Genomic DNA, 24,197 nt, shown 5'->3' with positions numbered 1-24,197 from the left:
GAATTCTGTGCAGGAGTATAAATGGTCAGATGCAGAGAAAACAGACTGAGTGTTGTGGCACAGCACGGCTCTGAGAAAACCATCTTTGCTGAATGAATGCGATGAACAATGGATTGCCAAATAGGGAATCTATCTAGCTATTTTAGTGTTTCTAATTACAAAGCAAAAATGCTGTATTAGAGAAAACAAATACTGAGTAAGCACATTAAGAAATATCCCTCATTAGTGATATTTTTAGTCAGCAGGTTTAAAGTTCCAAAATAGATTATTTATGGTGTATATAGAGAGCCAGGAGGTATGGAGGTGGATGAATAGACACAAACACATAAAAAGTATCCTAAGGCATTTATCTATTAGGAAATGCTTATTGTACTGCAAAAACTGTTACTGACAAGAAAGCACATTACTGAGAAAGAAAAATTGATACAAGATATTTTTATAAAGTATTGTTTTCACAATATCTTCAGATAAGCTCTTATTTGATCTTCCTAACAACCATATTGTTCAGCACAGAAATTATATTGTTTCCATTTTACCGATGAAGAATGTGGCTCAGAGAGACCCAGTCTGTCCCAGGACCAAACTATGAGGTAAATAATGAAAGCCCAAATTTATAATGACTTCATTCTAAAAGTATGTTTTTCTATTACTTAACTGATGCTGCCCCCAAATAAGGTGGACTACGGGCCTCTTGACTTTTAGAAAGTCATTCAGATCCTCTAGGCCATCCTTACCTGTGAAATGGGAATAAATAAGATACTTCAAGAGGTTTTGAGTTGGTAGTTGGTTCTAGGTTACAAGTTTTGAAGAAGACTAAAATTTTATCTGCTTTCAAATGAACTGGAGAATATTATTCATGGAATTCTCTAAAGATTTGAACAATCTTTGCTATCTCTTCTATGCCTCCCCCCACCAACTATTGTTTGTGCATTTTTTCCTGCTTGATCAGTATTGCCAGAGGTTTCTTCATTTTATTATTCTCTAAAATCAATAATCTTTATTTCTGATCCTCTCTGGTACTTCTTTGCTTTATTTCACCCTTCACTTATCTTTCTAATTTCTATCCTCTGTTTTCTAGGCAGGTTTGCTTTTTATTCTAGTTCTAATTTCTTATGGATCTGTTTAACTATTGATTTTGAATTTTGTTTTCCATTGTGCTGATTTCTTTTTTTTTAAATTTTTTTAGATGTGTAGACCTTTATTTTATTCATTTAGTTATATGTGGTGCTGAGAATCGAACCCAGTGCCTCACACATGCTAGGCAAGTGCTCTACCACTGAACTACAGCCTCAGCTGTCTTCTTAATTCACTAATTAATTTGAAGTTTAGATTTTGTATTTAGTTTCCAAGCTGAAGTAGAAGAGGTGATAACTATTGTGTTATTGTTTGGCAAACATATTGCATTTTGATTAGAAAATGTATTCTACATGGTATTGGTTATTTGAATATATTTAGAATCTTCTGGAATAGATGCATTTATATAAATTTATTAATTTTATTTTTTGTGCTTGAACATGAAAATTTTCATAAGTGTTCTAGATTTGCTTGAAAAGAATGAAGTACTCTACTTGTTAAGTGCACAAAATCTTACATAAAGCTTTTAAATTTCCAAAGTTCTTTGACTTCTGCTACTTTTTTTCTTTTTGACTTAGTACTTATTTGTTTTCATTGTGTTTCCATCCCTTTTGTGATCTCTTGTTAATATAGTGAATAGCTGTCTTTAAAAAAATAAAACAACTCAGTATGAGGATGTTTGCCTTTATTAGGGTGCTTTATTTGTTTGTATTTTTATTGTAGTGAGTTAGGTTTATATTCAGTTCTATTGGATTGTCTGTGATTTCCCTTAACCATCGTTCTATGTGTGTGTGTGTGTGTGTGTGTGTGTGTGTGTCTTTCCTCTGTATATTAGTTTGATTTTATTGTCTCTCCTTTTAATAGTTCATAATTTAAATGTTAAGTTCCCATACCACATTCTATACTACTATGTATCTTGAACTGTAGGTTTGTAGGTTTTAGTTTTTTTCAAAATTTACTGATAACACATTATATATATATATATATATATATATATATATATATATATACACATATATACGTACACAGTGTATATATTATAGCATATAGCTTTCAGCATAATTTCACAAAAGTGTATCATATCCCTTATTTCTTTTAAATATTATTTCAAATTCTCTTTCAAAAACTGGGGTGTTTTGTAATGTAGGTATTCATTTGGCCATCTTTCACATGTGCAGCTTTCTCTTGTTTACCTGATGGTGTATGTCTTACAAATGGAAAACTTGTTCTAAGAATTTTCACAGTGACTGCATCCTGCCGTTTTTGATCTCTTTTTAGCAAAGACTGATGTAACCAACAGCAGTGGTCAAGTTAAGATAAAGGCTGTTTCCCAGCAGAGGGAAGAAAGAGTAAGAAAAACTTCATGATTTTATTTTTCTTTATTCTAAATACTTTGAGATTATTCTAACAATATGCTATAAACATAGAAATTCTTAAGTATTTTCTTATGTTAGTTTTATTTATTTTCTGTGCCTCATCTTTCTCTAATAGTGTATGTAGTCATAGGATAATGATACAAAAATATAAATAAAATGTAAGAATAACTTTCTAAATTATTCTTCACAAAATAAAACCACTAATATACATTTCCACTAAAATACTATACAATTTATTTGCAAAACATAAGAATAAAACTCCAGTTTTGAAGCTTCTGACTTCTAAACCTACTGAGGGTGAGAAATACATCTAATTTTAGTATCTTTTATTATTTATTAGTAGACATTTCTAATAAGCTTACAGATTAATTCTGTGAAATATGGGAAACCATATTCATTTATTATTGCTAAACAGACTTCATCACATGTTCATGATTCTAGACTAGTAACTTTCCCTCCTGGAAAAAACAAAACCAAAAGCTAGGGGTTTAAAGCTATAAACTAGTTACATATACTCACAGTTCTTTTAAGGGTTCATTTAAAATAACAACTGCATTTCTTTTACATGTTTCTTTGTTGTTATCATATTTAAAACTCAGTCTGGACTTTCCCTCAACTACCATAAAGTTTACTTCTTTGGAGTAATTCCCTAATAAAATGATTAATGGTAACAGCATAACGATTAATACTAATACATTATATTTTATAGTTCATAGGCAATACAAGTACTTTAAAGATTTAATTGCCTTTATGATAGGTACTATGAGGTAGACAGGATGAGAGCATATTACTCCTTTTAATGAAAATTTAAACCACAGAAGAGTTAAAAGCCATATCATTTGTACATTAACACATTTTATGTGTCTAAGAATATGGATATTAGTTCATAAATGTAGGAAGGATTTATTCTATATAAAGATTTCATTTATGTCTCTCCTATAAACTAGTATGTTCTGTTAGAAAGAGATACAGGCTATCAGACAGGCTGCACACCAATGATTTCCAAATTTTATCCTTATTTTGCTTAGTTTCATTGAATCCTAGGAAAGTACTCTAGAAAAAATTAGTTCCATGAAAGAATGTAAAGTGACATTAATTCATTTTGACCTTACAATTACCATTAAGTTCAAGAAATTCTAGTTTGGAATTTTACAGCATAGGTATATAATACATAGTGGCAAAACTGCCTTGGCAATATTTGTGAATATTTGCCTTAAACGAAAGATCCCAATTCCTGTGGTTTATTAGGCAGAGTTGAGTCTGGACTTCAGGCCTCCAAATTCTGGCCCTGAGTGCTTTCTTCTCTGAGAGTATGAACTACACAGGTGCACCCATCACCAGCACATGTAGCTTAAAAAGAACTAGTGCAAGACACCCTGAAAAATTAGAAATCAGACTCATATTTAAATTGTATTAGACATTTTTGTTTAGTAATGAGTAACATACCTGCCCCAGGCTGCCTCATTTGTGGATGCTTTATTAACGGGCACACAAGAAGAGTCAATGACAGCTGATTTGTTCATCTTGTAGCAGAAACCACAGTCTGGATCCAACATACATTCGTTACAGTAACTAAAAAATAAAAAGAATTATGGTCATGTTGGCAGAGACAACTGGTATTTACCATATACCAGATTCCAGGTGCTTTTCTGTATTTTCGATTCTATTTTTCTGTAGGATTTGGTCTTGAGACTGGTTTTGGCCAAGGCAAGTGACATGTGCTGAGCCAGGTGGCTGGTCAATTCTGTTTTACCCTATCCTGGCTAGAGCAACTTTGGAAACCACTATGAGAAGGAGGAGGCTTGGATAGAGAAGAGTCCCAGTTAACCTGAAGCAAATAAACTTGCTTTCCTCAACCACAGACTGGTTCATCTTGATTCAGCTCTGATTGGTTCCAAATTGTCCTAAAGTATTTTTTCTCATCAATGTTTCCACATGTACTATAATTTAAAAAACTGGAAATAGTTTTTTCCCCAAAGTATGACCTGAAACAAACATTTTGTCAAACAAAGACAAAATGGATACCTAATGAAAAAAGTTAAATTGAAATATCCCCAAATATGGCCACTGTTAATATCTTGATTGACAGTTTTAGTTTTAACAAACACATAGAGTGTTGACTAAGTATTATTCTCAATTAAAAAAAAAATAGGTACAGGAAAAAAGGCTAATCTTTCTATGAGTTAATCACTTCTACTGGCTGGATCATGAGGCCATATTCAGTTAATCATTGCTCACCTGGCAGTGGTATCCTAGCTGCAGGGAAATTTTAAAGTGGGTAGAGTTTCACAATCTAGGCCTACAGTGAGCTTTAAAACAAGTTTTCTTGCTATCGGTTTTAGGACACTTCATTGCAAAACACTGGAGACACTAAAGATGCATAAGCCAGAGTCCCTGCTCCTTGATAGACAAAAGGCAAGAATGAGAAAGAGATGTATAATACATAATGAACACACAACAGAAAATAGGTGTAAGCTACTCAAAGGACAAAGGCCTATTCATTTGGCCTGTAAGAGCTAGGAATAATTTCAGAGGTGATATCTGAAGTAAATTATAAAAGCAATTTACCAGGCAAAGAGGTAGAGGGAAACACATTTCAGAGAATGGCTTATTTTATTATTAAAGATCAACAGTATAGAATTAATGAATACCTACTTTCTATAAGTACTTTTACTATGGGGCATGAGAAGAAAACATATCTGAAAGACATGCAAGTCATCTAAAAGCGATATGAAGGACAGTATTTCTCAATCCCCAAAATTGAAATAACTCTTTGATTCAATTAATTCATTTAAAAACACTGGCATGGCTTAAAAACTAGATTTATTATCATTTTAGCAGTCTTATGTAACCTTTTGCTTTGGTAAACAATCATCTCTATTTTTGAATGACACTTCAGTCCTAGAAAAAAAGCAAAAGAGAAGCCTTTTAAAACCTACTGAAAGGTCAATATACTTTAGAGAGTTGATTCAGCAATGTAAATATAAAACTGTCTACACAGGTGATAAGCACAATAAAACAACTGAAGGCATCAGAAATCAGTGTCGTTAGACTTTGGCTTTGAGAGAAAGGAAGATAATTTCTACTAGTGCTTTGTCTGTATAGTTTTCCCATATTAGGTCAAATCTAACAACCCTAATTGTGCAACGACCTCAAAGGATATTCACTCAGAAAAGGTCAACTCATGCATTTGCAGAAAAATGGCTCTATATTTCTGTGAAAATAAATAGTTCCTATAAAAGTCCAAAAAAGAATAATAAGGCTAATTATTAGTGGGAACATACTGTATGTACATATCAAGGCACATATTATGCAGAATGAATAACCTCCTGTTATCACTAATCCATATCTGACTAAAATTTCACATTTTTCTGCTTGTTTATTAAATTATCACCTATTACAGGTGCTAGCACAGAGATATGAAGAAGAACAAAGGTTCCTTACCATTGCAGAGCTGATTTGGATTTTAGACTTTCTGGTGACTGCTAGTTAACTGACCCCTCTATATTCATTTATTGTTTTCCTCCTTTTCTGTAGTTTTTTTTTCTTATCCAGTTTATTGCCATGACCTATCATTTAAATATCCTAAACTTCTGTGCTCTTCTATTATTTCATCCCACCCATATAACAAAACTGTAGCCCTACCCGAATACAAACATTTGCCTTTTCTATGCCTTTACCCACAGGGATCACACTACAGGGCAGAACAATAGTGTCCTCCCTCCCTCCATGTGTGGGGAGGTGGAATCATCTGCCTGTCATCCCAGTGACTTGGGAGGCTTAATTTGAGGCCATCTGAGCAACTCAGTGAGGCCCTGCCTCCAAAAAAAAAAAAAAAAAAAAAAAAAGAAAGAAAGAAAAGAAAAGAAAGAAAACAAAGGACTAGGAATGGAGCCAAGTGGTAGAGCAGCCCTGGGTTCATTCCAAGTACTGAGGTAAGAGAGAGAATTAGCAAGATGACTCTTACAAAATCAGTACAGCAATTACTTTATAATTCATGATCATCAAACTCAAAATCATCCTCAATAAACTTGAAACTTTTAGTAGTTTTCTCAGTTTTTTACAGAGGACTATTTTAATCACCGTGCATGAAAATTATCTCAACTCTCCTTCACTATCCTCAGACCTCCAATGCTCCATTTTCCTGTACTCTGCAGATGACTTCAAGTCCAGCTTTACAGAGAAAGTAAAAGGCAGCAGAAAGCAACTTCATTATCTTCTCAATGGAAACACTGGAACCACCCTCCTAGCCTAATGTCCAGTTACAATGGCAAGCTGTTTTTACCAAAGGCCAGTTTCCCTATCTGAGCTATTTGATTCCCTCTCAGATGCTTGTGATTTTTTGCTCCTCCTTTCCCCTTTAGGGAGAAGTTTAAGTCATGGATTGGAGAGTTTTCTTTCCTTTCAATATCAGCATTTAAAACTGTACACTTCCCTTTAAGCCCTGGATTAGCTGCATCCTGTATTTAATATTCTGTGTTGTTCTTTTCACTGATCTCAAAGTATTTTTTTCTAATTTCTTGTGTCTTCTTTGACTTGTTGGCCATTTAGAAGTGTGTTGGTTTTCACATAGTTGTGAACGCCCCCACAATCCTTCTGTTACTAATATCACTCCATGTGAGTAAACCAATTGAGTCAAATGTATGAAAGATGATATATCATGAGCTCTGTAATGTTTTGAAGAATCAATAAAAAAAATGGAAAAAAATATACTTGGAGTGATTTTAATCCTCTACTAAGGCTTGTCTTATGGTTTAGTATTATGGTCTGTCCTGGAGAATATTTCTTGCATACTTAAGAAGGATATGTTTATTCTGTTGTCCTTGGATGGAGTGTTCTACAAAGGTTTATTAGGTCATAATGTTTTTCATATGTATGTATGTATCTATATACTGTCTATCTACCTACCTACCTACTTTTTTATTTTTCCTTGGGATTTGAACCCAGGGGCTTTACCACGGATCTACATCCCCAGCCCTTTTAGATACAAGTTATCCTTAAGTTGCTAAGGGCCTCTCCACATTGCTGAGGCTGGTCTTGAACTTGTGATCCTCCTGCCTAAGCCTTCCAAGTTGCTGGGATTACAGGAGTGCACCACTATACCCAGCCAACATTTTAACCTTAAGGGACATTAAGCTCTTAGTTTCTAACAGTCTTCACCTCAGCCTATCTTCATCCACATCCTGGAAATTGTCATCATCTGTGACAGCAATCAGCAAATTACAATCTTTGAAAAAAATCTAGTCCAACAACCTGTTTTTGTAAACAAAGATAACTGGAACACAACCATGCCCATTTAATTTATGTCTAAGACTGCCTTCATGATCTAAGAGAAGAGTTGAGAAGTTGTAGCAGAAACCATATTGACCTGGAAAGCAGAAAATAACTACTCTCTGGCTCATTATAGAAAATGTTTGTGTCATAGTTTAGATATGAGGGGGCCTCTTAAAAGCTCATGTGTGAGACGATATTTAAGAATGTTCAGAGGTGAAACAATCAAGTTGTGAGAGTTGTAACCTGATTGGTAAATTAATCCATTGATATATGTGTGGCAACTGCATAGGTACAGTGTGGAGGAGATAGGTCACTGGGAGTATGATTTTGGGGTTTACATTTGTCCTTGATGAGTGGAGCTCTCTCTCTTCCTGGTTTCCATGTCCTGAGCTGATTTTCTGCTGCCAGGATGTTATGCCTCACCTGACGCCTAGAGTTGTTGAGTTGTCCAACCATTGACTGAACCTCTGAAACTGTGTGCCAAAAGGAACATTTTCTCCCCTAAATTGTTTTGTCAGATATTTTTGGTAACAGCAATGAAAGGCTAACTAAAACAGTTTGGTAATCATTGATCTGGAAGATGTATGCAGATTCCATGTTGCAGATTTGCTACACCTTTCCTTCAAGCTTCCTTACTCTGAGAACAACTGCTCTGCTCTTCTACTTCTTATAAACCTTCAGTGCTCCTCCTTTCCCTCTGATCCTTCATTACATTCAAGGCTTTGTTTCTTCTGTAAAAACTTCATGCTAAATCCCTCTAATGACTCTCACCAAATCTTAAATGTTTTACATTTAGTTTCTTCTGTTATAGCCACTCTACAAAACTTCATGTTTGGTTCTTTCCAATCACCTTTCTTCTTCCTTTCTATACACCAGCTATTCTGTACTGGTGGAGAAACAACACACGAAGATATAACGATAATAATAAAGACACATTTACATGTAGGCTGGGGGTGTAGCTCAGTGGGATAGCAATTGCCTAGCACATGCAAGATGCCCTAGGCTCATCCCCAGTGATGCAAAAACAAACAGAACACACTGCAGTATTCAAAATTGGCTGGATTCACTGTTGGCAGAAGCTTCTAATTGCTAACTCTCCACATGTCCAAGACTGATACCCCACACACCCACAATTTCAACCCCTTATTCTTCTACACATCATAGCCCTGTCTTTGTTGGGAATCAGAACATACTACCCCATAATATAGCACCTTCGAGGTCATACTCTTTATCCTGCTTATCTCCTCAGAAGCCTAGTGACACTGAAGTTCTCTGAAAGTAGAACATAGGGACCTTCATTCCAGAGTGGTTATAGTCTATACTTGATAAAAAGAATCTGAACACACAGGCCCTGCTGAGCTTCCCAGGTTATTACCATTAAGTCACACCCTTTTGTTCTCTAACCATACTTTTTTTTTTTGGATCTTTGGGCTTCATTTCTGAAGTTTCCTATGTCACACAAAACTTTGGTTAAAAGAATTTGTTATGCTTCTTTCTCTCATTCTAATCTTATTTTTGTTAAAGGTATAAATCACTATCTTTGATATAGGTAAGGAAAAGATATTACTTTTTCTTCCCTACATCTTAATTCATAGTGAGACTTGGTTAACCAGTTTCATTTCTCAGCTTTAAGCTCAGAGAGGGACAAAGTCATATTTGTCCTCACCTCCTTTCCTCAGGGCATTGAAAAACAGGAGTTCAAGGTTATCCCTGGACAAGAGATTAATTTTGTTCCCTCTGGCCATCAACAGGACCAAATATCTCATCATACTTATTATTTTCTTTTCTTTATACTTTAAGGCTTCTCCTGGACATACCCCCATAGTTTATGTGGAGGTTCAAATTTTTCCTGTGTTCAAAAAACAGGGGAAACTGTCCTTTCTGCTACTCTGTACTGCACCCCTGCCAAGGCTAGTTCACAGAGTTCTCTCAGTCGAAAGGAAATAATCATTAAAATTTGCTCAATTTCCTTGGCACCCCAGGGAGCAGGCCACTGCTTGAGAATTGGCACTGGACTTTGGGCTCTCAGGCTTCTGAAGGCAAGACAAAATTTCCTACCACTCTCTCATCTTTGACCCAGCTTTTTTTTCCATCCCATGTACTACTTTATGGCAAAATTTCTCCCAATATAACAACGTTCCCAATTTCAACTTGACATTTGAAGGTAACACAAAATATCCTGGGGATCTGCTAATTGACCTTTTACAGAGAACATGTATCATAACTGTGGCTTTAACAAATGGCATTAAAAAAATATAGAACAACTTCCAGAAGTGGCTAACTATTTTTCATTCATGATTTGCTCTTTAAAACTTTGTTGAATGTGAGCTGATGCATTCATACAAGGTTTTCTAAATATAAAAACTGGGATTCAAAACACATTGGCACAAAAATGATGCTTATAAGATTATTCTAAGCATAGAATGAAGTGTGTGTGTGTGTGTGTGTGTGTGTGTGTGTTGAGGAAGGAAGCAGATATTAGGCTTATTTGCCCTTTTTACAGTGTTACATGGGGGGAGTTCTAAATTCTAGATTTCAAGAATTTCTAAGCTTTCTTTTTCCAGAGCACATGATCTCTGTGGGACCATGCATTTCCAAGAGTCTACATGGAAGAAAAAGAAATACATAGAATGTAACCCTAAATTCACAAACTTTAACAATGTGAAAACATTATAATGCTATAACATCTCACAAATATTTACTCTTATATATGGATGACAAGGGCAGAAATTACAGTTATACCCTACTTTAAACATTTTTACTTCTTAAAAAAAACTAGAAATGTATTTTAAAAATGATTAGGCTTTAGAAAAGCAAATGCTGAATGAATTAAATCAACTGAGATTCCTCCCTATTGATACAAAATATCTTGAGTTTCAGACAAAACCAGATGTAGTATGACCCTTTGCTTGTTTCTGGACACATTTCTTTTCTAGAACTTACATTTTTTTTTTTTTTATCAGCTGGTTTGCAAAACAAACTGTGATGACCTAAGGGACAAGACCCTACTTGCCTCCACTGAACCTGCAGAGCAACATCCAGCCCACTACTGCAGGCTGGATCCCCTATGCATCTACTAGATGAACTGTGCCCAAAACTCTACAAAGCATTACAGTAGGTTCATTAGCTTGTTTCTGCTTATTTCTGAAAAAAATAACTTGGGAGTGGGTGGGTTGAAGTAATTAAATCAGTCAGTTTTAGAATGAGATAAAAATCATATAAAACTAATTTTCAAAAGTTATGTTAGTTTGAGTCTGATTTTTAAGAGCCAAAGGCAAAAGCTGCCATTTATAAACATTCAATCAATAGCTAAAATGGAATAGGATAATTTTTTTTGATAATTTGCTTTCATAAACACCAACTGCAGGGGCCACATTCCTTGAAACAACACAAAACAGCCACAAAAGAGGTCCTTCTTTTAAATTATAACCTGCAAAACTTCAGAATAAGAGAACACTGCAACAGAGAAAATCTGTGTAAATTAAGTGAGCCCAGAATTCATGTTCCGCTTCTTGAGGAGACTGGACAACAATCAAAGATTCAGCTCTACTGTGGATGCAGCTGCCGGGAGAAGGGAACGCAGAGGTCACAAGACACCAAGAGGAGACTGGCAGATACTTCATCCAGACCATGAAGACAGTGAGAACCAAAAGGTTATTTTCTTGCTAGTCATACAGAAAGAAGATTTGCCTTTTTCTTTTTCTTTTTAAAAATATTTTTACATGTAGATGGACACAATATCTTTATTTATTTATTTTTTGTGGTGCTGAGGATGGAACCCCCACCTCAAATGTGCTAGGCAAGTGCTCTATCACTAAGCTACAACTTACCTTTTCAATCTCTGACTTTTCTTTTAGAAATGGGGACAAATCCACATTCACATATTTAGAACAAAACTGGTTCTAAAACTTTAAAATGTTTCCAATTAAACTAAACAAGAGCAGAAAAAAGGCAGTGCATTGTCCAAGGGAGAGGAAAAGGTGGCCTATTTTCATTCAATCAATTGTGCATGTGTTCACATGGTACCAACGGTCTTACCAAGTGGACCTTCTCCTCAAAAATCTTTTAAAAATTGATTTGCATTAATTTACACATTTTGAATTTCTAGTCTGTGAAGCCGAGTGTGAAATTCAGCCCTCTAGACAACAGCCCATTTGTTTTTTAAGTATGTCTCATTAAGCCCAATGTGATGGAGCATTAAGAACAGTGTGGTCTTAAAATACCTGACTCTGGTATGCTGGAAATTTCAGGAAACTCTTGGTGGCAAAAGTAGGTGTCAGGATGATCCATTGCCACAGATCCCCTTTATTCTCCACAGTTCACTGTGCCCAGTCATTTCTTTTTAATGAACTTAACCCCCTGATTTGTACAGCATCTTCAGTTTCCCTCGGCAGCTATCCCAAACTTCCCTATTTTTTACCGTCTCCTTCTTCATATCCCTACTGCCTTGAGCAGGTGACTTGGAATCTGATTTATGGGAGAAGACTGGGACAACCATAGGGGGCGTCTGGGCTTTTTCTGGAGCCATCTGAAGGGTCCTGTTTTTACATCATTATTGCAAACAATTCCAGAACGCCAGACTTCTTTCCCTGAGTGTGGATATCAGAATTCCTCCCCATATTTGTACTGTATAAGTAAAGAACTCATTAGAATAGTAAAAAAAAAAAAATTCAAGAAACTTAAGTAAATAAATGGAAATTAATTAAAAAAGCTGGGTACCCATTGGTACTAATTTCATAAAGTAAATCATGCCTCACCACTCCATTAAAGGTGGTTTGAGATTGCTGGTGGTCCTCTATATATCAGTTCTGAGCACTTTTCTGGCTTAATTTATCATTCTGTGATAAAATTTCCTAAAAATACTCCCCTTTTCCTAAAATGTTCTCATCTTCTGGTTCAGCAGCATGGTTTTCCTTATGTTCCTCCCATCTCTGACTGCTGCATCGTCCTCTTCTTTCTGTACCTTTGGTTCTGTTTAAGGCAATCTATTTTTGTGAGTCTGCTGAGAAACATCAAGCTGATGTGACCATTACCTTAAGTGATACAGTAAGGCCCCATGAGGCATTTCTTTACTTTGTGTCCCTTCCCTACTAGGTGCCAGATCCACATTTTCAACTGTTCAGCCATTTGTTTTTCACAAGTATTTCAAACTTTACAGACCTAAAGTTCAATCTTCAGCTTTCCTGCCAATCAGAACACCTGAGCATGGTCTTAGACCATGCACATTTAAATGCCCACCCAGTCTAATAAGTCCTTGAGCACTTAATGTGTAGATCCTCTGATTGCCATTCTTACCCTTGTCAGCTCTCATTCTCTTTCAGTAATCTTCAAATGAGTGCTCCTATTTGGACTCCCTCTCCTCTGCCTCCTACAATGCCTTATTTCTAACCTGAGCAGGCTTCTCTCCTTTTAAATCCTGTAATATCCTTTCTTGCCTATCAGGTGAAAACCAAACTTCTTACTGTGGAATGACCTAACCCCTGCTTATCTTGTCAATTTCTCCTTGTATTTCTCCACAGGTGTCATTGGCCCTCGCCAGGGCAAACAAACTGCAGGATTTAGAGTATGTCATGCTGTCATGTTTTCTCTGTCTGGACTATTAATTTCACCTAATTTTTTTTAATACTTACTTAAGCTTCGAAACTCACATTCATCACGAACTCCTCTGTGAACCTTCTTGACTACAGCAGAATTAGATGCATGACCATGCTACCAGAAAACCCCCAAACTCTAGTGTTATTATACCCATTATATTTCTCTAAGGCCTTATGATGTTTGCTTTTCCTAAATGATCTGCAACCTTCTCAAGGCAAATATTTTTCTTTTCTCGTACATATTTTTACTCCAAGTGATTTGCATGTTGCCAGAGACATAAATGATCAGCAAAAACTGTGGAATCAGTAAAGAGATGAATGGATGTAACTTATACAGAGAGCAAACTTGATAGTTCTCTCTGTATTTCTGTTAGACATATTTTACATGGTTCTTCACAGCACTGTTGATGAAAATAACAAAACTGAAGCCTGAATCAAGCTGTGAATTGTAGTTAACAGAACAAATCCATATACAACTGTCTAGAATTCTCTGGAACATGGGCATTTTTCCTATCTCTTCTGCTTAGAAGCTGAGGTTAAAAAGAAAATCAATTGATTCCTGAGTTAATAGGACAAAATAATTACAGTACTGAGGCCTACAGATCCAAAGCAAGCAGGCTCCTGCCCTGATTGAGCAACAGGCACTGACACTAACCAATGGGGGCAAAAAATGTTTGTCATCACAGTGTTTTTTGTTTTTTGACATTTATTAGTATGTGAGGCTCTAATTTCTGGTAATTATCTAATCTTGAGTCAGTTCTTTCATTTTGTTTCAAGAAAGTATACCAACAAACTCTCTAAAGGGGGGGCGGGGAGAAGAAAGCCCTATTTGCCATGACTGTCCACCCAATGGGGCCAAGTGCTTTGCTATTATAGTCTATTAGCTATGTCAAATGTCTGATAGTTAAGCCTCAACTTGGCAAATGTAAGATGACATGTATATGCATGTATGTTTCTGATAGATAAGCATGTACATTTATACACTTATGTATGATTTATTTTCAATTTGATAAACTTGGGAGTAAAATCAGATTTGCATATAATTTGGTCACCAACACATCCAATCTAATTTAGTGGGTAGCATGCTACCTTAAAAAGAAAAATCAATAACTAATCTTCTCTGGTGACAGCACACATTATCTTTATTGAAGAGGCAGAAAAGAAGTATTAGAAAGAAGATTTAAGAGTTTGGAAGTTCTAGGTTTGCGCAGAGACCCAAGTAAGGCAATTAAGTATTTGTAAGTCTGAAGAGGATTCTGGAGTTTTACCACAGGCCTTACTGTGGTCACATCACAGAATGCTTACTACAGGAAGACATGTTCTCACTCATCTGCTACATTGGCTTATTTATTTATTTGGTCCTGGGGATTAACCCAGGGGCACTCTTCCACTGAACGACATCATCAACCTTTTTTTTTTCCCCAACATTGAGACAGGGTCTCCCTATGTTGCGCAGGCATGCCTTGAACTTTCGATCCAATTGCCTCAGCGTCTCAAGTCACTGGCATCAGAGGCATACGCCACTGTGCCCAACCCTACCTTGGCTCCTCAGAGACTTTAACTTCCCCTGGATACAAATAAGAAACTTGAGATTTAGAGAGGTTAGATCACCTGAGCAAGGACACACAAGTAAAATATGGCAAGGCTGGGAATGACACTTAAGCATGTTGATTTCAAATATCCAGCTTTTGATGATAAGTTTATTTAAAAGAAAGGCTACATAATATAAGGGAAATTAGATGAATTTAAACCAGAAAGAAAAGAATAAATACTAACCTTAGCACATATGGTACACAAAGCACTTAACATGCCTTGTGTCATCTGGTCCTTCCTGTAACTTGGTAAAGAATGCATTACCATTCCTCTTTACAGAGGAAACGGAACTCAAGCTTCTGAGAGACTTGTGCCCTTCCCTAAGAAAGACTCTCTGATTCCAAATCAGATACTTCTGGACTTTAGTGTTTTGAAATTTAGAGTGTGTCATTGAGGATGCAGATACTGTGATACTAGGATAAATCTGCAATCTTCTATTATTTTGTCCCCAGTAAAATGAAGGCAGAAAGACCAAAACATTGTGGAGAAGGAATGCCACATGGCACATACATTTAAAAAAATGAGACAACAAAATTTATAACATAAAGTTATCACTTTAAAGTTTATAATACAGTATATTTCAATAGTGAAATTATCACTATCTAATTCTAGCATATTTTCATTACCCTAAATAAATTCTCTACATCTCAGTTCCTTCTTCCCCAGCATTCCCCTCTTATGATGGTCATATATATAATAGAGTCATTTAAGATATGCTCTTTGTTCCTAGATGTTTTTTACCCAATGCTAATGTTTCAAGTTCCATCCATATTGTAGTATGTATCAGTACTTTATTTATTTTTATAGCTGTATAATATTCCATTATAACATATACCACATTTTGTTTATCCATTCATTAGTTGGTGAAAAATTTGAGTTATTTCCACTTTTATTGGCTATTTTGATGAATGCTGGTAAGAATATCTGTGTACCAGATTTTGTGTGAACAAACATTTTCAGTTCTCTTGGGTCTATACCCAGGAGAATTGTTGAGTCATATAGTAACTGTTTAACTTTTTGATAATTTGCCAAACTTTCATTCCTGCACATTTTTTGATATATATTTTTTTCGCCTAATGTAATTGGTACAGAAATAGTCAATTTTTCCAGTCAGTAGAAGTTATAAATAGAAAAAATTGTGTCCTTTCTAATGGGCATTGTTAAAGGAAATTTTTTTTTGAGGTAACAATGTTATTACTTACTATCATGATGCAATCAGAATAAAGAAAATTTTCTATGTTTTTTTTTTTTAGAAAGAATGATATGGAAACATTGGCTACAAATAAAATAGTAAATAAACCACAGAACACGTAAAAATAATGTTCTCCAATATCAACTTGTCCTTTATTTTAAGGTATACAGAGAATTACAATTTGTTGTCCTTTTAAAATTGGGAATAGCCATATGAGTATTTGTGGCCAAACAACCAAAGCAGAAATAATAATTGTAGGCTAAAACATTTATCTGCTGTTGCTCTGCTCTCCAGCTCTGTATTTTACCTGTGTGATGAACCTTGAAGACCTGCAGTGAGAGATGCATCATAAAATGGCAGAGCTTCCATTTGTCTGGGTCTCTGAGACATGAGCTGAGTTTTTATTAAAACACAAATATTATTTTTTATAGTTATATTAGAAATTACTATCCTATACTGACTGCTATGCCACTGAACTTATCTGTGAATGATTCTGATCATGAACTACAGTATATGATTGTTGCCAAATAGGTTATCAGTATGTTATTTTTATCAGACTATTAGAAACTCTGCTGGGAGTGGACCTCACTTGCCTAATGTGTGAAGCTCTGGGGTCAGTCCCCACCACCACAGACAGACAGACAGACAGACAGACACACACACACACACACACACACACACACACACACACATACACACACACATTATCAACTGATCACTGGTGTGTTAATACATACTCCACACAGAGGCCACAAAACTTTATTGAAAAGAATAGTAAATTAAAACAATGTAGGAACACAGTTATCTGGGGCTAATCACTTCTTGAAAACTCTTTTATAAGCCTGATTTTGCCTTTGAGTTTGTATTTGTGGAAGCATTGACTTGTCCTTGAAAAAGCTGTAAAATACACATTCCTTCTCCAAATGCAGTTAACAAGCCACACAACTTGACATGAGAAGCCAATTTTTGAATAGTACTCATAACATGAACTCTTCTAGTTATTGAGAACTTTTTTTACATTACAAGGCATAGAGTAGATTGAGACCTTTGATAATTGTACTGTTTAGGATCAACTATAAAGTCAGATTTAAGCACTGTATTAAAGAATGCTTCTCATGATCAGTATTACATTACTTTTGCACATAATGCCAAAACTTTTAAAGTGAGATGTTCATAAATATCCCTCCTTACATAGAAACCATAACCACAAATATTATTTTTATTTTTTTCCAGTGGAAACAAAGAAATACTTAAAGGAAGAAGTATTTACTTAGTTTCTAAGTTAATATTTTCTTACAATATTATTGCAGTTTTATCCTCCCCAAAATATGCTTTAGAAATACTCCTCAAAGCCAGACATGGTGGTGACCACCTGGAATCATAGGTATATGGGAGGCTGATGCAGGCAGATTGCAAATTCCAGGTGGTGTTGGCTACTTAAGGAAATCTTGTCTCAAATAGTTACTCCTCAGATCAGCTAATTTAAGACTATATAGATTTTAATATGGATTAATGTAAATTCCTGACTTTAAAAATTTAAAAAAAATGTATTCAGTAAGTAGTTAAAATGGTTTCTAGTTTAATAAATTTAGAAATGAGAATCAATTTTAATTCAGAACCAGGTAACTTTTAGTATTTGGAGTATCAAAAACTGAAATTTGATCTAGTATTTGGCATTTTTGTAAATGGACAGTACACATTGCCTTTAATATATTTCCTTTATGTTAGCATAAAAAAAGAGGCTGCTTTAAATGAGCACTTCGTGTTTACCTGAGTAAACAGTTTTTAATATTATCTCTCTTTTTGGCACCCCTTTTTATTAGTTTGTTTACTATGGTAATTGATGGGTCTATAGTCAAATGTTGCCTGTGCATCTCCGTATGCACCAAGGAGAAAGCTTGGTGACCAAGTCTTTTTATGTTTTATACCAAATGCAATAATATCTAGCACTAGGCTTTTCAGATGTGTTTCACACAGAGACAATAAAACCAAGAAGAAAAATACATTTGGATTATATTGCTTCACTTATCAGTTTTTCCACTGTTGCTTGGTTCTAAGTTTTGTGGGAAATTGTATGTTTCAAAGTAAAGGAGGAAGTGAGCATTGTTTAGAGGATGTGAGAAACAATCATCCCTTGTAGCCCTAGAAATGATGTTTAATTTGGAAGCTGGATCGTGTCATAGAGATGAAATGAGAGAGCCCAGAAGTCATTCCCCCGAGTATCATGTCCTGTGCTGCCAGCGACTCTGTCTAATCTAATCATCATGTGCTCTGACAATGATAAAATTCACAAAATTAGAAGAATTCAAGGTGGATGAAACCTGTTTGTAATCAGTAGAGTGGTGTTGGGGATAAATCAAAACACTAATGTCAGCACACGATGATTCTTCTCTTTAAGGAAAATATTCAGGTGCACATGTATAATTCATCTCCCTAATTAGAGGAGGAAACTGAGGAGAGAACAGCTTTCATGGTCTACATTTTTTTTTCATCTGAGTGTTCAGATATAGTCTAATTTGCCTAAAGGGTATATCACTTTGTAAGTACATTGCATCTATATTTGCTTCTTGCCTTAAATGACTTTTTTTTTTTTTTGCATTCATCTACCTGTGTAACAGAGGTCTCAAAACAATTATACCAAACAAACAAAACCAAATTACCTCAATTCAACATAGAACAGATGCTCATATTCAAAACCATGTGAATAATATCATTCCACTTTTAGGAAAATTAAGCAGTTGAATATTTTAAAATATTTTAGATGATTTTGCTTTATCTTTGGCACTGCTTTTATTTTAAAGTTCTACTGATGATCTAAAAAATGGTGGTAAAATAATTTTCTGAGCTGAATATAGGCAAGTGAAATACATGAACAAAATTAACAAAATGAAAACCAAACTTCTTAAGTCCTGATAGAATACAACTGCAAAAAATGTATCTCATAAAAAGAATCTCAGCTTCACCGAATAAGGGAAAATATGCCCAAATATGCATTTTTAAGATCTACTGGCCTTTGATGATAAAAAATTATTGTCTCCTTCCCAAAGTGTATGTACCACCCTCCACTGGCAGCAGAAGCATCATACCACATGACTGTTACAGTTCAGAATGAAGATAGCCAAGAGTTTGGTTTTGGAGAAAGACCTTTCTCAGTGAAAACCTAGTTCTACAGCTGGCCACGCCATGTGATCTTCCAAATTCATTTAACCTCTTTAAGCCTCAGAATCAACTGGTAAAATGGGAGAATTAATAGCATCTACCTGGCAATAGTAAACTTTTAAATGGGAGAAATAATAGCATCTGTCTTGCTGAAAGACAAAAAAAAAAAAAAAAAAAGAGAGAGAGAGAGAGAGGCTTTAAAGCTCCTGGTGACTGACACAGTGTTAACCACATAACAAATGGTGGTTGCCCCAAGTGAACAGATGAACCTTTGCTAAATCACTCATTTGGAACAAACATAATGGACAGCAGCTGTTTTACTCGTTTTAAAGGTCAAATAAACAGGGCAAACAAGATTTCAATAATTCTCCCTTCCATAGTTGGAGGTAAAATATTTAAGGCTGCCACAGTTCTTACCACCTGCAAAGTTGACCTTAGACTTCTAATGACTATAAAGTGAACTAAACCATGAAACGAGGTAGAGCCCTATTTGGTCAACTAATTTGACCTTCCTATTGAGGAAAACTACTCATAAGTGTCCCATAAAATTAATAGATTCCCTAGCTCCACTATTGTGGCAAAGACACACTTTGCTCTTTGAAATAAAAGCATACATTTCCCAGTCGCTGTTCCAATTGATAGGGCAATGGGACTAATTCTGGCCAATGAGAAGTATTGCATATGATTTCACGAAGATTTCAAAAGGAGGTGATTCACGTGGGAAGTGTTGCTTTTTCCATATCCATTCCTTTGGCTTTTTGAAATATGATGGTGGAGCCCTTGCAGCCATCCTGGATCATGTACTGCACTTGTGAAGGATACATATATCAGGGACAGCAATGGATGGAAGCCTGGATCCTAGATGATACTAGGATAGCACAGTTTGATCCCAAACTCCTGACTTTTGAATTTATTTTACCAGAAAGAGGAGATACCTCTTTCTTACTTAAGCCATTGTTATTTATAATTACTGATATTAATAATTAGTGATAATAATAATATATTAATATTAATGATTAACAATATGCTTAAATACATACATACACACACATACACACACGCGCATGCATACATACACGCACACGCTTCAATCATAACTACATTGTGATATACCAGCTTCTGTTTCAACTTATGAATCTCTCTAAAGATAAGGGACTTAGGTATTGTTCAAAATGTAAACAGAAGACTTTCAGAGATCCTGCCTACTTCTAAAGAGAGGCTATCAAGTTATGCCTTGTTTTCTTAATAGCTGGCACAATATGTGGTACCTGGTTAGTGTTCAGTAATATTTGCCCAGTAAAAGAATGAAACTGGGAAATAGTCCCTAAAGACTGTGAACATCTGAATGCAAACTGGTAATGCTGAATGTCCCCAGCACCTCAGTTGAATCTCATTGGTGAATGTTTCATGTAGCAAACATGCTGGTCCTTTCAAAAACTTGGATGTCATGAAAGGTGACCTAAAAGTATAATAGTTAATATCTCACCTCATTAATCTACCCACCAAACGGCTTCCATACCTGTGCACTGCTTCTCATTAGTACAAAGTAAACCCGGTATGACAAGGTCAGTGAGGACTCCAACTTGTCACGATTATTTGGCTTTGTGAACTTATTTTTTGCGATGCTCATGACCAATTCCGTCTTAACTCGGCACATCTCTGATTGAGATAGGAAGCCCTTCCTTTGTAACTCTTCCTAAAAGGGAATCTGCATAGTGAAGCTTCTTCTTTCCCCCCTGCCTTTTCTTCTATCACTTGTTATCCTGACTTCTCTGACAGATAATTACCAAGTTTGTCCCTCTTAGAATCATACAGATTTATATTCATTTGAATTTCATTTATGTGTAAATTTCTTAACCTTTTCTGGTATCTGTTCAATTTGTGGCTTTTGTCTTTCAATAATTTAAGCTTCAAAGATCCTGTAGATCCTGAGTAACTTTATATGTAGCTACTCCTCTCTTTGCTTCCAGATGGGATTTGAAGACTCCACTGGCTATTAAAAAACAAAACAAAACAAAACAAAACAAAACAAAAAAAACAACTCTCAGAATGGTAGTGTACACTATTTTACTTTATTCCCACAGGTTAAGAACTTTGGATTGCTGTATTTTTCCACATATTCTTTGAAATTGCAATACAAACTGTAATTAGACTTTGTCATTCCAGCACATGTCATCACTCTACCATGCTCTCTGCTTTGGCCAGGCTAACTTCAATTAGCTCACTGCTTAACTTTGAGAAGCCTTTTAGAATAACCAGGAGTCAGGTAGTGGTCAGTGAGTAGTTACTGGAATCCAAAAGGCATTATTATTTTAATATATATTTGGATGACTGGCTTTTAAAAAAGGCTGACTTTCTCCACTGCATTGATAAAGTTTTCAATAGCTTAGGTATTAAGCAAAATAGGTCAGCCTCTGTATATTAACAAAATAATTTTTAAAAAGTATAATAGTAACTACTTTTAGAAGTAAAAATGAACCATGGCATTATTAGCTTACATAAAAGACCACTCTGGTTCTCATTGGAATTCCAAATTAAAAAAAATAATAATGATATTAATTTACAAAATTTACTCTAATCATATATAGCAAGGCAAAACAAAAGCCTACATATTTATATAATATAAACGAAGAAAACAAAATCAACAAATGAATTATATCTGTGCAAATAATCACAAAAATTGATACATTCATTTATTTATATGTTTGTTTATCCGTTGTGTATCATTCAACTGTGTAACGTATTTGTTATATGATATGGATAATATGCATTACTGTTCAATTTGATTATATAGGCCAAGATTTGTTGCTTTGGGAGGTAAATTACTACTTTTGATTTTAAATCTTTGTGAAATTATCTTTTGCAACAATAACATATTAATCTTAAAATGTTGAACATAAAAAAATCATGAACAGCTAATGTTTATGCCTCATAATATTAAATGTTTATACAAACACTGATCAATTAAAATTAAATATTCCATTTGGTCCCCAAATAGACAAACTATTTCCGTCAACTAGGAATCAATAAGAATTACATTCTTTAACTTTGTGTTAAAATATATATTATATACAATTTTATACAAGTATCTTTCTCTGAAGATAGGAACAATACTTGATATATATTTTATCTTCTATCATCTCAGAGCTATGCACTGTTCAAAATGTTATCAAATTCACTCTCAATAACAAGAGGAAGCAGATTTCGGAAGGACTAAAAGGTGTGAGTTTGAGTAAGGCAAGATGCATTACATTACTAATTATGTAATGCTACCTGTTATAAGTTTGTAGGAGGGAATTGGGTTGGTAAACAGAAATGTCTTGATCAGACATTCAGTTACTTGAGGTTGGTGTTTACAGGGGAAATAACTCTGGCTATAGGGGTGACACAAAAATGAAACAGTCTCTATTATTGTTCTGGGAGACTGGTCAAATTTCCTTTTACAGATCTAAAGTCCTGAATATTACCCCCCAAAACTGTGACTATAATCAGTTGTAAATCTGACTAAAATACACACTATTCACAGTATAACAAATAAAATGTAAAGTGATTACAAAATTCCTGTGAAAATTCTGTCTCAAGAAATTACTGGTTTGCTTGAGGATTAGTGCCTTCTTTAGAGAATGAAGAGGACGTGTCCATTGAATGTGCCTCAAAGAAGATAACACTCCCATGACTACTGCCACTATGATGGACATCTTCTTGGGAGGTAACAAAGGGCGGGTCAGAATATTCTGTCCATTGGAAGCACTTGCCTAGTTATACTCACAAAGGATGGTGCCCAGTGACAGGAAACTCCCACATTATCTACTGTGATTCCAATGTAGGGGTCCAGACTACATAGAGATAATATATATATATATATATATATACATACATACATACACACACACACACATATATATAAACACATACATCTCATGTGGATAATATGAGATATATATGTATATATATACATACATATATGTGTATATATAGAGAGATAAAATGTGAGATATATATGTATGTATATATCTCATATATGTATATTTGAGGCACATATATATATATATTATTATTATTTTTTTAAATCTCACTTTAATAGCAGAAGGCTGTACCACAAAATGTTGTTTGGCATTACCTTGGAAAGATATCGATGATTATTGTCTACTACTATTTCCATGACTGCTATCTTTGTGTCCCCAAACTTCTAACATTTCTTTTTGAAAAAAAATCAGAAGTAAGCCTCAGAGAACAAGGTCAGTTACTTCAAATTTTCACAAAGAACAGGGATTTATACATCTGGTCCTTGCACTTGTACACCGGGCATCAATTTCTTTTCATAAAAGTCTGTCAGAGTTTTACTCAAGTCACTATAACATGGTGATTAATCAAGGCAACCTCTCACTTTGCAGAAATCAGAGCTTCTGAGAAGGTAAAGTAATTGGAAGCGATTTTACAGAGAACAATTTTATAATCTGTATCTGTTTATGAATCTGTACGTGAGCCCAGAACTTCACTTCTGTTATATAATGAACTTTGACTAGAACATTAGGCTGTTTCAGGTTTTAATGATTTTCATCATTTAGTACTTGATTTTCAGGGGAGAGTTTTTTAAAAATAAAAACCTAGTGTTTAAATACCCAACACTTCAGTATGTGAAACTTAAAAATCCTTTGCTTTGCTTCTTGAGTAAATGATATTTCTTTGCAAAAATAAGAATCTGGACAGTATAGACACATATTCAAAGTCCAAAGGCTATTTATTTATTTATTTAGGTATTGGCAACTGTACCGGGGAATTCTGCTACTGAGCTACATCCTCAGCCCTATTAATTGATTGATTCATTCTTTCTTGCATTTATTTTATTATTCATTTTGAGACACGTTTTGATGAGTTACTCAGGCTGACCTGGAATGATCCTCCTACCTCAGTCTTCTGAGGAGTGGGACTACA

The 24,197-nt window shown here is 35.0% G+C and overlaps 1 protein-coding gene and 1 long non-coding RNA gene across 2 annotated transcripts in view; one reads left to right on the top strand and one right to left on the bottom strand.

The window, feature by feature from the left end:
* The window catches only part of LOC144364869 (uncharacterized), a 53,836-nt gene extending 46,652 nt beyond the window's left edge, over window positions 1-7,184 (top strand). Inside the window, exons 2-3 of the long non-coding RNA XR_013422971.1 lie at window positions 2,353-2,423; window positions 6,608-7,184. This is a non-coding gene — a long non-coding RNA (uncharacterized LOC144364869). The remainder of the gene's footprint in view (window positions 1-2,352; window positions 2,424-6,607) is intronic.
* Slc2a13 (solute carrier family 2 member 13) overlaps window positions 1-24,197 on the bottom strand; it is a 319,628-nt gene that overhangs the window by 51,340 nt on the left and 244,091 nt on the right. The window contains exon 7 of the mRNA XM_078014891.1: window positions 3,897-4,022. Coding sequence (XP_077871017.1) covers window positions 3,897-4,022 — 126 coding nt within the window. The remainder of the gene's footprint in view (window positions 1-3,896; window positions 4,023-24,197) is intronic.

The sequence above is a fragment of the Ictidomys tridecemlineatus genome, chromosome 6, assembly GCF_052094955.1.
Source record: "Ictidomys tridecemlineatus isolate mIctTri1 chromosome 6, mIctTri1.hap1, whole genome shotgun sequence".
In the NCBI taxonomy this organism is placed as follows: Eukaryota; Metazoa; Chordata; class Mammalia; order Rodentia; family Sciuridae; genus Ictidomys; species Ictidomys tridecemlineatus.
This window is presented reverse-complemented; position numbering and strand designations above follow the sequence as displayed.